At 42.2% G+C, this 16,724-nt stretch overlaps 2 protein-coding genes across 2 annotated transcripts; one reads left to right on the forward strand and one right to left on the reverse strand.

The window, feature by feature from the left end:
• Positions 1 to 231: 231 nt before the first annotated feature.
• On the reverse strand, positions 232 to 8,232 carry LOC149273493 (cytochrome P450 2A5-like). Its single transcript, XM_089506258.1, has 9 exons — positions 8,053 to 8,232; positions 6,918 to 7,080; positions 5,470 to 5,619; positions 4,720 to 4,880; positions 4,388 to 4,564; positions 3,335 to 3,470; positions 2,830 to 3,017; positions 917 to 1,058; positions 232 to 416 (listed from the first exon to the last, which is right to left on the reverse strand). The coding sequence occupies exons 1-9, from the start codon at positions 8,230 to 8,232 to the stop codon at positions 232 to 234; spliced, it is 1,482 nt and encodes a 493-aa protein (XP_089362384.1).
• Positions 8,233 to 10,331: 2,099 nt separating this feature from the next.
• On the forward strand, positions 10,332 to 16,160 carry LOC149273494 (cytochrome P450 2G1-like). Its single transcript, XM_089506220.1, has 9 exons — positions 10,332 to 10,508; positions 11,165 to 11,327; positions 12,481 to 12,630; positions 12,700 to 12,860; positions 13,985 to 14,161; positions 14,307 to 14,448; positions 14,864 to 15,051; positions 15,545 to 15,686; positions 15,979 to 16,160. Exons 1-9 carry the CDS (start codon positions 10,332 to 10,334, stop codon positions 16,158 to 16,160), a joined length of 1,482 nt encoding a protein of 493 aa, XP_089362346.1.
• Positions 16,161 to 16,724: the final 564 nt, after the last annotated feature.

Genomic DNA, 16,724 nt, shown 5'->3' on the forward strand with positions numbered 1-16,724 from the left:
TTAAAATCTGTGCAGGTCACCGTATTTTCAGAACGTTAGCCTTTTTCTGCTATATTAAGTGATGTTCAGCGGAAAGGACACGAATATAACTTGATTCTGGGTCAAATACACAAACAGTACTGGATTACTTTTAGGTCATCAGGGTGTTCTATGCAGATATAAAAGCAGATATATTTTTTATGGACTCTTATAAAATATTAGGTATCATGGAGGGGTTGCCCCGAGGGCATCTTATTCACGAGGGATGAAAATGATTTTATGAACTGGGGGTATATTTTCAAAGCTAGTTTCTACAGGGTTAATGTCCAGGTCCTTCGGGGCCACCGTCGGCTTAAGAGTAAATTTTTGGAGGACGCTGGCGAAGAAGATGAACAGCTGCATCCGTGTCAGACTCTCACCGATACAGTTCCTCTTCCCTAAAATAAGAGAATCATGCGGGTTAAAGAAAAAATAAAAGCAACAGTGAGAGATGGGGTGGAAGGGAGCTATAGGACACAGAGTCTGCCCCTCCCACTGCTGGGTTACCCATACAGAAGGGAGCTATAGGACACAGAGTCTGCCCCTCCCACTGCTGGGTGACCCATACAGAAGGGCGCTATGGGACACAGAGTCTGCCCCTCCCACTGCTGGGTGACCCATACAGAAGGGAGCTATGGGACACAGAGTCTGCCCCTCCCACCGTGGGGTGACCCATACAGAAGGGAGCTATGGGACAAAAAAACAGGACTGTCCCAGGACATTCAGGATTGTTGGCAGGTATGTGACAGACAGAAGGAAAAATAGCCTGCCCCTCTTACAGCAGAGCGACATGCGCACAAAGAAGCCAGGGGGCATGGAGGGACTAAACCAGTGCTAAACGGTTATTACCTCCGTTATGTATAAGTTACAGAAACATATAATAGTAGTTACTACGTACCTGCCGAAAATGGCAAGAACCCATTGTTTTTCTTGAACTTGCCGTTTTCATCCAAAAAATGTTTGACATTAAATTTGTTGGGCGTTTCGAACTGCGTGGGGTCCTTCAGGACGGTGGTTAAAACCGGCAGAACATCAGTTTTCTAGAAAAATGAGAATTCAGCTTATTAATGAACCCCAAATCACCCAATCTTTTTTATTGTATTTTTTATATATATTTGATAACATATATTATTTATAGATTTTATAACATATTACATTATTTATATATTTTATTTATAACACATGATATTATTTAGATATTTAATAACATATAATATTATTTATATATTTTATAACACATAATTATTTATATATTTTATAACCTAACGTATTATATTTTTTATATGTTTCATAGCATATGATATTATTTATATATTTTATACATATGATATTATTTATATATTTATATATTTTATAACACATGATATTATTTATATGATATTTATGTTTTATAACATATGATATTTATATATTTTATAAAATATGATACTATTTATATATTCTATAACATATGATATTATTTAGATATTTTATAACATATGATATTATTTAGATATTTAATAACATAATATTATTTATATATTTGATAACATGATATTATTTAGGCATTTTATACATATGATATTATTTATATATTTATATATTTTATAACACATGATATTATTTATATATTTTATAACATAACATATTATATTTTTCATATCATATGTTATAAAATATATAAATAATATCATATGTATAAAATACATATGATATTATTTATATAATAATAATATCATATGTATAAAATACATAAATAATATCATATGTATAAAATACATAAATAATATCATGTTATCAAAGTTTGATAACATGATGTTATTTATATATTTTATAACAATGATATTATTTATATGATATTTATGTTTTATAACATATGATATTTATATATTTTATAAAATATGATACTATTTATATATTCTATAACATATGATATTATTTAGATATTTTATAACATATGATATTATTTAGATACTTTTAAACATATGATATTATTTATGTGATATTTATATGTTTGATAACACATTATATTTATATATTTTATAACATATGATATTATTTATATGATATTTATGTTTTATAACATATGATATTTATATATTTTATAAAATATGATACTATTTATATATTCTATAACATATGATATTATTTAGATATTTTATAACATATGATATTATTTAGATACTTTTAAACATATGATATTATTTATGTGATATTTATATGTTTGATAACACATTATATTTATATATTTAATAACATATGATATTATTTATATGATATTTATGTTTTATAACATATGATATTTATATATTTTATAAAATATGATACTATTTATATATTTTATAACATATATTATTTATATATTTATATATTTTATAACATAACATATTATAATTTTTATATGTTTCATATCATGTTATAAAATATATAAATAATATCATATGTTATAAAATATATAAATAATATCATATGATATTATTTATATATTTGATAACATGATGTTATTTATATATTTTATAACAATGATATTATTTATATATTTTATAACATATGATATTATTTATATGATATTTATGTTTTATAACATATGATATTTATATGTTTTATAAAATATGATACTATTTATATATTCTATAACATATGATATTATTTAGATACTTTTAAACATATGATATTATTTATGTGATATTTATATGTTTGATAACATATTATATTTAGATATTTTATAACATATGACATTATTTATATACTTTATAACATATTACATTATTTGTATATTTTATAACATATGATGTTATTTATATTTTATTATTATGACCCCTCTATAAGTACCTCGGGAATGAGGTAGCCGCGGAAATGTATGTCACTGGTGGCTGAGCGGGCCACGCCTAGGGGCAGCACGTCGCTGAATCTCTGGATCTCGTGGATCACGGCGTTCATGTATGGCATTTTGCTTCTGTCTTCCACCATCGGGTCCCGCGTGAAGCCAATGACTTGTTCAATCTCCTCATGTAACTTCTCTGAATTTTACATGAAAGTATAAAAATACAGATAAAACACTCCAAAGTGTGGTAGATAAGTGGAACAGCCTCCCAGCAGAGGTGGTAGAGGGTAATACAGTGAGGGTATTAAACATGCATGGGATAGACATACGGCTCCTGAATCTAAGACGAGACCAACGACTGATTAAGGTTTGAGTCGTTACAGCAGGAGAAACGGGCGACTAGACGTGGGCCGGATTACTTATCCAACAGAAAGATATGGATCCGTGGAGTGATTGTAGAAGAGGTCACGGCAGGAGTCGTAGGGAATTATTGAGGAATTCTGGTTTATTTACCTTGAATTTCTGGATATTTTATCAGCACCAGCAACCCAAACTTTATGGTAACGGCCGTGGTTTCCGCTCCTCCAAGAAACATGTCAAAAATCGTGCTTATCAGGTTTTTCATATCAAAAGGAAGCTTCATATTTTCCTGAAAAGAAATAGAAAGAAGGGGTGCAGCTTGGGCCAAATCCTGAATACAGGAGTGAGAAAGGGCAGAGTGTGGGGCAAATCCTAAATACGAGAGATAGAAGGGGCAGAGTGCGGGGCAAATCCTAAATACGAGAGAGAGAAGGGGTGCAGCGTGGGGCAAATCCTAAATACGAGAGAGAGAAGGGGCAGAGTGCGGGGCAAATCCTGAATACGAGAGAGAGAAGGGGCAGAGTGCGGGGCAAATCCTGAATACGAGAGAGAGAAGGGGCAGAGTGCGGGGCAAATCCTAAATACGAGAGAGAGAAGGGGCAGAGTGTGGGGCAAATCCTAAATACGAGAGAGAGAAGGGGCAGAGTGCGGGGCAAATCCTAAATACGGGAGAGAGAAGGGGTGCAGCGTGGGGCAAATCCTGAATACGGGAGTGAGAAGAGGTAATGGCGGCAGAGGAGAGACGCAGGTCGTTAGAGGAACGGAGAAGGAGGTAAGGGGGGGATATTTGGATTGGAGGGCAGAGACATAGGGGGTGCAGAGTTGTTAAGAGACAAGTGAGATTTAGATTTCAGAGAGAAGTCTGGAGAAGCATCAGCCTCCCCCTCAATAGAGAAAACCAGGAGGTGTAATATGTCACCAGGTTGGGGGTGCTATCTTATTACATCACGTCGTCACTCAGTGCTTTGGCTCCACCCACTGAAGGGCAGTAAAGCGAGACCTTGTATTAAGGTTGTAAGAAAATCAGCATCATGTAACATAACCCATCATATAACAAGTGCGGCCGGGGTGAGGCGGGGCTTGCACCATCGGTGGGCAGGGCCAAGCAACCCGCCACTTTACAGGAAGTGCCGGCCTTACAGACGTCAGTTTCAGAGAGTCACATGACTGGCCCTCTAGTTTTAAAACGAAATACTCCCCTCTTACCTGCTTCATCCTGAGGAGGAAACAGTCAATGTAGTCTCGAGGGCAGGCGGGATCCAGAGTCTCAAGATGGCGCCTCGCTTGTTCTTTCACAACATCCCGCAGGCCCTTCAAGAGCTTGAAGAAGTTCTGGTGGTTCCCGGGCAAGATCCGCATGAGCGACGGGAACATGTCGTACAGCTGTGCGTGACAAGCAATATAACATAGCGTTATATATGTGGGGTATGTATGGCGTAATAGGAGGGGTTACGTGGGTTATATGGAGTAATGGAAGGAGTTATAGGATGAAGCGTTATACAGAACCCTTCTTAGTCCACCGTTATCCTTAGACTCACACGACCCGAGGGCGACGAGCTGATACTGAATGCTTTGCACATATCGCTGAGAATGTTCAGCCACTTCTGGTCGTTGTAATCGTATCGGGTTCCCATGAGAACGGACGCGATAACGTTAGACGAAGCGCATATCAGCGTGTAACCGGGGTCAACGGGGTGCTCTGGGGAAGGAAGAATCCAGGAAAAAGGGATACATATGTATCCAACAGAGAAAACGTACCCTCGTATAATACTCTTTATACCGCTCCTTAATCTACCAGAAACATAAGAATGATTAACGTTCAGCCCGATTAACAAAGTAATTAACCTTTCATCTCAGAAGATCGTGGATTAACGGGGCCATAAATAATAATTAATGCGTAATTTTTATCTGGGGCTGAATGGTCAAAACGGTTACATTGTAATCCTCCGCTACCATACTTAACAACATTAACGGGGCGCAGGGGGCGGGGCTGAAAGTGGGCGGGACAGGACCCCGAAATAACAGGACTGTCCTGGGATAATTAGGGACTGTTTGGAGGGATGTACTATGCTGAAGGACCTTAGTAGAGTCCTACGGAAGGAGCACAATCTAGATCTGACCTCGCTGGCTTTACCTTTGGAAAGTTTTTTGTCCTTCGACACACCTTAATTTTTTGAAAGTGTTTTTTAACACTAAAGTAAAGACCAATAAATGAAATATTTGGAAACAGAGGAGTATTTCGCATTTTTTGGTCGCTTTCTGGGCTGGGTTTTTTAGACTGTACTTACGTTTCGTGTTTCTGAAGAAGTTCACCATGTGCTGGGCCTCCGTCTGAATGGGTTCCTCTAAACTCTTCTTACCCATCCCAAAGTCCCTGAGCGTCATGAGCGAGAACTGTCTCAGCTGCTTCCAGTGATCTCCGTTGACAAGAGACAAACCTAATTAAAAAATAAAGGCAGTAATGGCTGTTTGTAGGGGCAGTAAGCCGGACCTCCCAAGTCTTTCTTACCTGGTGGGACGCGTATCTTCATCGGAACCAAGGAGGAGGACAAGAACTTGATGAGCTTATTTTCCCAAAACATAGTACAGTCCCAATCTCATTAGAATGAGCATAATGAGGTTTAGAATAGATGCTTTGGGGAACATTTTTGGTGCCTCATGTGTCACGGGCTGACGTTTCACCGTGGTAACTGTGATGGAGGTCTAAAGATGGCCGTCAGTGAAGGACAATGCTCCTTGTAGCCTCTTGGTCTTCAAAGTTTACACAACCTAGTAAATGACTGCACCAACATGTTTCTCTTCTGAAATGCTTTACAAACCTTCACTCGATGTGTGTTTAGACTTCATATAAAATTAGGAGCCTGTGCTTGCTGCTGGAATCCTAGAAGGAAGGTCCATGGAGGACGGAGAGAGCTTAGGAGAGGAAGGAGGACAGCATGGGACAGATAGAGGTGGAGAAAGGTGGAAGGACCATATGGGACAGAGCAAGAGAAAGGAGCAGGGACCATATGGGAAAGAGAGAGCTGGGGAGAAGCGGAAGGACCATGCGGGATAGAGAGAGCGGGGGAAAGGAGGATAGATCATGCGGGATAGAGAGAGCTGGGGAGAAGCGGAAGGACCATGCGGGATAGAGAGAGCGGGGGAAAGGAGGATAGATCATGCGGGGTAGAGAGAGCTGGGGAGAAGCGGAAGGACCATGCGGGATAGAGAGAGCGGGGGAAAGGAGGATAGATCATGCGGGGTAGAGAGAGCTGGGGAGAAGCGGAAGGACCATGCGGGATAGAGAGAGCAGGGGAAAGGAGGATAGATCATGCGGGGTAGAGAGAGCTGGGGAGAAGCGGAAGGACCATGCAAGATAGAGAACTCTGCAAAAAGGATCATATCGGATAGAGAGGTTTTGGTTGTCACCATGCTGATACATTTTAGATGCCGTAGAGAGATTTTAAATCAGATCATTTGTTTTCCCCCAAATCCTTGAAAAAGCTGCCTCTGGGTGGCTGCGCATGCATGTGCACAAGCTCTGGGGTCTCACATTTATACTCTTTAGTGCTGGTGTCCTGCTTGTGTCCATGTTCAGTAATGAGCCCGGCGGCGGCAACTCTCTGCCATCAGAGGTTATACACCCCCCCCCCCCGCTTTTTTACAAGATGTGTGCACCCCAAAAAACAACTCCTTGAGAAGCCCCTGAGAGCGACCGCGCATGTTTATCGGATTGTTCAGAATTCCCAACACTCACCGCATCTGTTATAGAGATCGAAAAATATGGGAATCTCCCCTCGTCCCAGGACGGAATCTCCGTGGTCGATCAGCATCTCCTTCACGGCTTCGTATCCGACCAGGACCACGTTGGGTCGGGAACCAAAGTAAACGGTGAAGACCGGTCCGTATTTCTCACTCAGCTGTAAAGGGAGGAGACGGAGTCCCGGAATAACCGGATTATTCTCCCCCACAAACAATCATCGGGGTCTATTTAATAAGGAGGGAGTTTGCAGGACTTTTCGAACATTTCACTGCCTGACTTCACAGTTCAACCTCGGGGGAGCTTCTGCTGGAGGATGACCTGAACTGGCCCTGCATAATGTATAGTTAAATCAGCGATCCGGCCCCTGCATAATGTATAGTTAAATCAGCGATCCGGCCCCTGTATAATGTATAGTTAAATCAGCGATCCGGCCCCTGTATAATGTATAGTTAAATCAGTGAGCCGGCCCCTGTATAATGTATAGTTAAATCAGTGAGCCGGCCCCTGTATAATGTATAGTTAAATCAGCGAGCCGGCCCCTGTATAATGTATAGATAAATCAGCAATCCGGCCCCTGTATAATGTATAGATAAATCACTGAGATGCCCTGTATAATGTATAGTTAAATCACTGAGATGCCCTGTATAATGTATAGATAAATCACTGAGATGCCCTGTATAATGTATAGATAAATCACAGAGATGCCCTGTATAATGTATAGATAAATCACAGAGATGCCCTGTATAATGTATAGATAAATCACTGAGATGCCCTGTATAATGTATAGATAAATCACAGAGATGCCCTGTATAATGTATAGATAAATCACAGAGATGCCCTGTATAATGTATAGATAAATCACTGAGATGCCCTGTATAATGTATAGTTAACATAAGGGGTCAGCTTTTAATAATGCAGAGTGAAATCAGAACCTGAAATGTTCAAATCTCTAGAAATCTCCGTTGAATGCATTTCTCTGGGAGGAAAATAAAAAAAACCCGAATACATTATGCAGAGAAAAAAAGCAGGTGGATATATGGAAGGACCGTACACTGGTGGTGGTACTTATTAAAAAACAAATAGGATACATAATATTCTATATATCTTTGCTTTTTTTTATGAAACTGACCTTCATTAAAGTTTGAATCTGGTTTCCTGACCGAAGCTGCAGGTAATTCCCGAGGAGGGGTAACGGAAAAGGCCCGGGGGGCATCTTCCTTCTCTTCCACACAAACTTCCCGAGTGCCAACATCAGCAAAACCGCGGCAAATGCCACAAGGGCCACAGCTGGGGTCTTCACGTCGAGCATGTCGCCGGGGGCCGATGGACGTGAATGGTTTAGAAGGGGATATAAGCTGTTACTGGGAGGAGATCTGGCCCGGGACGCCGCTCTGGAATGTATCTAGATGCGCCTCCCTTCCTCTAAATAAATAGATGGAAAGGGGCCCCTGGGCCAGTGAGGAGGGGGACTGCTGGCCTAGGCCTGAATGCGACTTTGTTGCGGGCCCTATGGGTTAAAGGAAGGTGAAGGGGGATCTTCTCCCTCTTTGCCTTCCTGAAGCCCCCGTCAGGTCAGGTAGTTTTTTTCTTGTTTTTATTGTCACAGCGGCGGTGCCCCCCACCTGGCCAGCGCTTATGATTTCTTTATCTGGAGTTTGCCCTACGGGCTTGGGGAGGCGTGTCCTGAAGACGGCTGATGGCATCGGATGGACTAGGGCTCTTGGTGCCCGTGGTACACTAACCGCCTATCGGGCCCTATCAGAGTCTCTGGGCCAATCGTTGCATCCCAGGTCACTTTCTTCTTTTTCCGCGTGCGTTTGGCCGTGCCCGCTTGGAGTCTTATATCAGGAAAAAATGGGCGGTTTAGCAGCCCACCGACTCAAATCACCCCCCATCTCTACAGTAAGACAGACTTGGGGAACTATAATAAGACAGACTTGGGTAACTAGGTGAGTAACTCAATATGTCATCGCATTGTCTTCAAACCAAAGAGCTTGGCGGCTTTTTAAAACCAAATTAACGGCAAAACCCGCAATTACCTTCAAAGTAAAACACACTGTTGAATATAATTGGTTGATAAGCAGTGTCATGCCCTAGGGGCAATTCTGTCTGGCATTTTGCCCTCACATCCTTGAGCCAATCTTACTGGCATTACACCTCATTAAGGTCAGATTAGGGATTTTAGGGCCCTGCAGCGGTTACACAGGGAGGGCCCCTCTTTTCTCGCGCCCAGCGTCCGCCCCCCAACATCAATACAAATAAAACAAAATGTAAAACAAAACAAATAAAAACCGTTTTTTCAGATTCCTGATATTAAAGTACATATTAAGCATCGCTGTCACATGACTGCTTAAACCCATAGCAAGGTGAACAAACAAGAAGAACCAAATACCCCACCCAAACCCCCAGAAATAACGACGCTAGACACCAATGAGTGGGATAGGGCATTTGGCCACAGCTTTTATTAAACCATTCCCCAGGCCAGCGGAAACCAAACCTACACATCTGAAAACAACCTGCCAGCTGCTGAGCGCTAGGCCCAACAGGCAGTTAAATTACCACCGATTGTACCAAGAGTCCCAGCCCTGCAGGTGCCATGAGCCGCCCGCAGGACTCGCCTCCCCAAGCCCGCTATGGGCAAATGATCCAGGTTGCCTGAAATTACCGCTGCTGTGACAATGAAGAAAACAAACAGGAAAGAAAAACAAAGCAATATACACAATACAACACAATTATACACGACCAAAAAGGGGGGCGGGCGGGAGGGGAACGTCTGGAAGCTGCTGTTGGTACAGGAAAAAGAGGTAAGAGTCACCTCTTCACCTTCCTATAAACCCTGATAGCTACCCACCAATGAAAGGAAGCTTACTAAACCACCATGCATGGGCCAGCAGTCATGATCCCCCTTTCCTATAGGTCCAGGGGGCCCCCTTTATTTCTGTCTACGGCCCAGCTGCTGCGCATGTGCAAACCATGTCTCACTGTAAAACAGGCGCCGCGCATTCGCGCAGTCAATGAAGGGCTGTTGGCGAGCGTCACAGAATTCCTGGCCAGGACTGTCTCATTTATAAGGGGGCAACAAATAATATAATGGGGGGGCACAACATAATATTACTTATATCACAAAAAAATTGAAGGAAAGTTACTGTCATGGTGGCTGCCTACTTGCAGCTTGTCTTCCACAAGCACTGGGTGGCTGCGCATGCTGGTTGTCTGGTATTTGGAAGATCGGGAGTTAATTGTGATTCTATTGTAATCAGCACTTTTAGGAACGGACCTCGGATCAGCCAATTAGAATGCAAAGTTTCAAAAAACCATTGAAACGCGAGCAAAGTCCTTGGCCGGTTTCCATGTGAACCTCTCCGTCTCCTCTCATCGGAGAACGCGCAGGATTTCTCAGGAGAAGACATGGATTCCCCGGGAACTCTGCTCCTCGCCGCCCTCATATCCCTTCTCATATTATATTCCGTGTGGGGTAAAATATTTAAGGCTGGGCGCGGGCTGCCCCCCGGTCCGACCCCTCTGCCACTGCTCGGAAACCTGCTACAGATCAGGAGCGGAGAGACGGCGAAGACCCTGATGGAGGTCAGTCTGGTTTATTTCACAGATTTACATTTTTTTAACTCACATTTTGTGTTCAGAATAATAGTGAATAATAGCGCGCTCTGTAACTTTAATATCGCTCTGTTTTCTTTTTTACCCCAGTTGTAGTTTTTGCCCCATAATATAATGTTTTTAGCCATTGATTCTCGCTCTGTTATCTGATCCCCGATCATATTGCCTGTGGGAAACAATAGTACGGCTTGGTCTTAATCACCCAGCCGGACTCTCTGACTAATGAAAGTCTATGGAGGGACGGACTTCATTAGCATCGCCATAAAGCATCAGCTCAGTGCGGGGTTTTAGCCGGGAAAGTCACCCAAAATATCACATGACTGAGCATTGCTCCTCGATATCCCATGTGTGAGGTTTGATTCCGAGGAGCACTCAGGAGAAGTCGCGCTACAACTGCGACCCTTGCCAGGTTATTCCTAAAATGAATGGGTAGTCAACCTCGTGTGACATCGCTGTATATCAGGGCTGGCAGTACCAAAATAAGGACACAGACTCTCAAACCCTACGATGTCCGGAAGCCCCGGTGCATTATGGGTATGCCGGTATACTGAGAGCGGCCTTTTGATCTATACCCCTGCTAGAAAATCCTAACCAATAACTCCGCTGTAATGAATTGTTTCCCGCAGCTGGGCGAGCGGTACGGCGCCGTGTACACCTTCCACTTTGGGCCGAGCCCTGTAGTCGTCTTCTGCGGTTATGAAGCTGTGAAGGAAGCTCTCGTTGATCACGGAGATGATTTTATAGGCCGCGGGAAACAGGCCACAGTGGACAGAGTCTTTCAAGGCTACGGTAACTACAAACGCTACCGAAAGCAGCTTTACATGTCTGAGAGATAAAAAGTGACCGGCCCCTGTATAATGTATAGATAAATCAGTGACCGGCCCCCTGTATAATGTATAGATAAATCAGTGACCGGCCCCTGTATAATGTATAGATAAATCAGTGACCGGCCCCCTGTATAATGTATAGATAAATCAGTGACCGGTCCCCTGTATAATGTATAGATAAATCAGTGACCGGCCCCCTGTATAATGTATAGATAAATCAGTGCCCGCACCCTGTATAATGTATAGGTAAATCAGTGACCGGCCCCCTGTATAATGTATAGATAAATCAGTGACCGGCCCCTGTATAATGTATAGATAAAGCAGTGACCGGCCCCCTGTATAATGTATAGATAAAGCAGTGACCGGCCCCTGTATAATGTATAGATAAATCAGTGACCGGCCCCTTGTATAATGTATAGATAAATCAGTGACCGGCCCCCTGTATAATGTATAGATAAATCAGTGACCGGCCCCTGTATACTGTATAGATAAATCAGTGACCGGCCCCTGTATAATGTATAGATAAATCAGTGACCGGCCCTGTATAATGTATAGATAAATCAGTGACCGGTCCCCTGTATAATGTATAGATAAATCAGTGACCGGCCCTGTATAATGTATAGATAAATCAGTGACCGGCCCCTGTATAATGTATAGATAAATCAGTGCCCGCACCCTGTATAATGTATAGATAAATCAGTGACCGGCCCCTGTATAATGTATAGATAAATCAGTGCCCGCACCCTGTATAATGTATAGATAAATCAGTGACCGGCCCCTGTATAATGTATAGATAAATCAGTGACCGGCCCCCTGTATAATGTATAGATAAATCAGTGACCGGCCCCCTGTATAATGTATAGATAAATCAGTGAGCGGCCCCGTATAATGTATAGATAAATCAGTGACCCAGCCCCCTGTATAATGTATAGATAAATCATCGAGCAGACCCCCTGTATAATGTATAGTTAAATCAGTGACCGGCCCCCTGTATAGTTAAATCCACAGACAGGGCCCTGTACAATATATAGTTAAATCACTTTAACTTTCAAACGGTCAGGAAATAAAATTCACCGGCAAACTCCTGGGTTTTTAGAATTTTCTCTGTATTTCAGGATTAATCGCCAGTGAGGGAGATCGCTGGAGGCAGCTCAGACGCTTCTCTCTAGCAACGTTGAGGAACTTTGGTTTGGGGAAGCGAAGCATCGAGGAACGGATCAAGGATGAGGCCCGAAGCCTCGTCGAGGAGCTCAGGACGTATGAAGGTGGGGTCCGCGGCTGCACTAAACGTTCCCGTTTTTGATGAGCTTTGACAGTTTTGACGTTTCCCGCAGAGCGATCCTTTGATCCTGCGATCCTCATCAGCAAGGCTGTGTCTAACGTCATCAGCTCCGTGGTGTTCGGCAAACGCTTCGACTACCACGATAAGAAGTTTCAGCGAATACTCGATATATTCTACGAAACATTCGAACTTATGAGCTCCACTTGGGGACAGGTGAGACAACTGATCACTTAAAGCGGACGTTTCATCTGCTCGAGGGGCTCTTCCCCGTGTGTTTTGGGACGTTTCGTGGTCACTTTAGTTTAGACTTAATTCAGCTGATAAAGGTGAGGGTGTGCGATATAACTGAAAACTTGCATATCCTCGCCTGAAACGCACAAATTTTAATACAAACATTTCAGAGGGATGCCGAGGTAATTTATAATGCAAGTCTACAGCTCGTATCTGCCCCATAGCACAATAACGAGGCCAGTAGTGTTGTACGTGTATCGGACTGAGGGCTGGATGCCCCGGGGGTAGGGGAGCTGAGTCTACAATGGCTGGAAACTGGAACAATACACGCTCCTAAATTCAAGAGGAAACTGGATTACAGGGAAATGCTTCGGAAACCACTTTAATCAAAAAACATTTCATTTTACTTTATGTTTAGGAAATAAATACACTGCGTGGACAGCAGGAGGCTCTGCATATATATATATATATACATGTCAGATCAGTGCGGCCCGAGTCTGTGTAACTTCTGATCAAAAACAAAGAGGCCTCCGGACACAGACACGTAGCCTCCAGAGACAAATACTTACAAAGTCATACTGCTATTGAATCAGGTGTTTTTTCTTACATTGCTTCTCCATTTTGGCTTTATTTTTGTCGACTGTGTTCATCTGAGGTTGTATTTATCTACTTGTTAGATGATTGTTATTATGTCCTGATGTAAAAACATAGAATTCAAACATGATGTAGTTTCTTTTTTCACACAACTGTAGTTTGTAGAGGAAAGGGAGAGACATCCTCCAGAAACATGGCAAGCACAGCCTCCATAGAAAGACACCTAGCCTCAAGAATTATGGGAGACACAGCCTCCAGGGACCGTTATGTAGCCTTCAGAATTAGGGAACACATAGCCTTCAGACACAGATACCTGGCCCCCAGAAATATGAAAGACAAAGCCTCCAGAAATTATGGAGGAACATCACCCAGACCTCGCTTTTATCCATGTCACCCTCTGATTTTAAATGTGTCTTCTGCTATGTTTCCCACGCAGCTATAGATCATTTTTCTTCCAATATGTCAGTAATTGTCAATAACACAAAAATATGTCTCCTTGTTCCCGATTACAGGTCCAAGAAATGATCCCGTTTATAATGAACCATATTCCGGGGCCTCACCAAAAAATTACCGCCTTGCTAGAGGAACTCAATGAGTTCATTGCTGAAAGGGTGAGGATAAATCAAGAAAGCTTGGATCCCAACTCGCCCAGAGACTACATCGACTGCTTCCTCAAAAAAATGGAAGAGGTATATAAAAAATGTTATCTAGTTTTGTAGAATATCATGTTTTCAATCATCTCACTCTTACCCTAACACCCTAACTCTTCATCATACAGTGTGTGGGAAATAATAAAGTTCCTCAGTCTTAACCACCCAGCCTTTGCATTTCCAGGAGAAAAATAATCCTGACTCCGAGTTCCACATGAAGAACTTCGTGCTGACCCTCAACAACTTATTCTTCGCCGGCGGAGAAACTGTGGCCACTACGTTAAAACACGGCTTTCTATTGCTCATCAAATACCCAGACATACAAGGTACTTGGAGTTATCTGTCGGAGGCCGAGTCAGACTGCATGCTTATCTTCTGAAGCCATAAGAAGACCTGTAGGGAGAGTAAATTAAGACTAAAGTAAGTTTCGTAATGTTGGGTGGTAAGTTCCTCTTCTAGCCCCAATAGGACAAGTTCTGGGTAGTACAGGTAGAATGGTTATTATTAGACATGTGCAAAATAACAGCTATTGCGGTGATGTCCTCTCCCCAGACTGTAGGATCCGTGAGGACATCACCGCAGCGCCACATTCCGAATGCACAAGTCCAGACGAGTCATTCCACCAGATGAACCTGGACGCAGCTCGGATATCCATTGATAAATTCAGATATCGGCCTGAAGGATCTTCTGTTGTTAGTTGCAATGTTTGCGATTTCTGTTCTGAATGTTATTTTTTTTAAGCCAAAGTCTTTGAGGAAATAGACAAGGTCATCGGCCGCGACCGCAGCCCCAACATTGAGGATCGGAGCAAGATGCCGTACACGGACGCCGTCATTCATGAGATCCAGAGGTTCAGTAACGTTATTCCCATGAATGCTCCCCATTCGGCAACAAAGGACGCGGAGTTCAGGGGATACATCATTCCCAAAGTGAGAAATAAGGATGGGGAAGTGGGCATGATTGAGATAGGAATAATGATTTTGGGTTCTAGTCAAAAATGTACATTGTCCGTGAAAAAGGTACTAAAAGAAGATGTTACAAAGTTCCACTATTATATGAAATATGTCATATATTTATATTCCCATTTATGGTCAGATTCATTATATATAATTTTAGCAGCATAAATGAAAAATGTATATTATTGCTATTTGTAGTTAATCCAAAAAATAGCGGAACGGGACAAATATCTCCTAGACTCGTCAATAGTTCTGCTAGAGCAGCTTCCAGTCAATGGGAATAAAGAGTTTTTGACTTGCTTTCCTCTCATTGGTTAAACTTAGCATTCTACTTTAGAACTTTGACATTCACAAGCATGAAATCATAAGTGGTTATAGGATAGAAAGGAGACGTCTACGGAGGGCAGAGGCAGATGGATGGATACTCAAGTATTGCTTTGATGATTGCTTGATGATTCTCTCCTAGGGCACAGGGGTCTGCGCTCTCTTGTGCTCCGTCCTGGGTGACCCAAAATATTATGATACCCCAAACAAATTCAATCCAAACCACTTTTTGGCTGCTGATGGTTCCTTTAAGAGAAACGAAGCCTTCCTGCCCTTCTCCACAGGTAAGATCCATCATTCTGGGCTGAGTCTCTATTACAAGACCAGGGAGTCATATTCCTCAGAATTGATAAAATGATAAAAACCAGAACCTGCCGGCAGATCGGCCCCATACGGCCCCTCTAGTCGCCCGTTTTAACTCCTGAAGGCTGAAACCTATCTCCGTCCTTTTTTCGGAGTTCCCCCAATTTGCATATACAAATATTGAATATTTTTTCATAAAATCTAGTTAGGAAGAGATACATTTAGAAATGAAATAACCGGTTAATACACAGACACCGTTTGCCTCCGTTCCAGGGAAACGGATCTGTCTGGGTGAAGGCCTGGCGCGCATGGAGCTCTTCCTGTTTCTCACCGGCGTCCTTCAGAACTTCGCCCTGACATCTCAGACGCGATTCACGGAGGCCGACGTCGCCCCGAGGATGACCGGATTTGCCAACGTACCAATACCGTACCAGATGACTTTTGTGGCTCGTTAGCGGCTACAAATGGGTATAACCACATTTCCTCGGACTTCGTGTAACCACTCCTATAAATCACAGCTTTGCTCTAAATGTATTTTTATAAGGTCCAGTATTCTTACTTATTGTCCGCTTACCTCGTTAGAGTTAAGGAGCGCGAACATTAGAATTAGACACAGGGCGTGTAATGTATGTAATATGGGAAACAATGTATTTGTTCAGACGCTCGCACCGAGGAATGTAAATAGTGCATGAACAGCGGTAGGTAAAGGCAACACAGGCGACATGTAAAGAAAATCAGGAAAAACTTTACGGACAATAGAACATAGGATGTCTGATATGTTTTAAAGGGCAATAAATAAATAAAGCCTCTCCCACAGAGTCTCTAAGAGGCCGGGATTTACCCTTGCGAGATTCGACTTTTCTAACAATGAATTAAGGAGCTTGGTTTCCTTTACAGAAAAATGTTCATTAATTTAAATTTGTAAAAATGATATCATCAGTATTCAAATTCTCAAACTGAACAAACAAAAGCACTGCTGTTTCTTTTAGTTGAGCAGATGCACGCGCGAGCGCTGCCCT

The sequence above is a fragment of the Sceloporus occidentalis genome, unplaced genomic scaffold, assembly GCF_023333645.1.
Source record: "Sceloporus occidentalis isolate IW3139 unplaced genomic scaffold, rSceOcc1.0.p SCAF_373, whole genome shotgun sequence".
In the NCBI taxonomy this organism is placed as follows: Eukaryota; Metazoa; Chordata; class Lepidosauria; order Squamata; family Phrynosomatidae; genus Sceloporus; species Sceloporus occidentalis.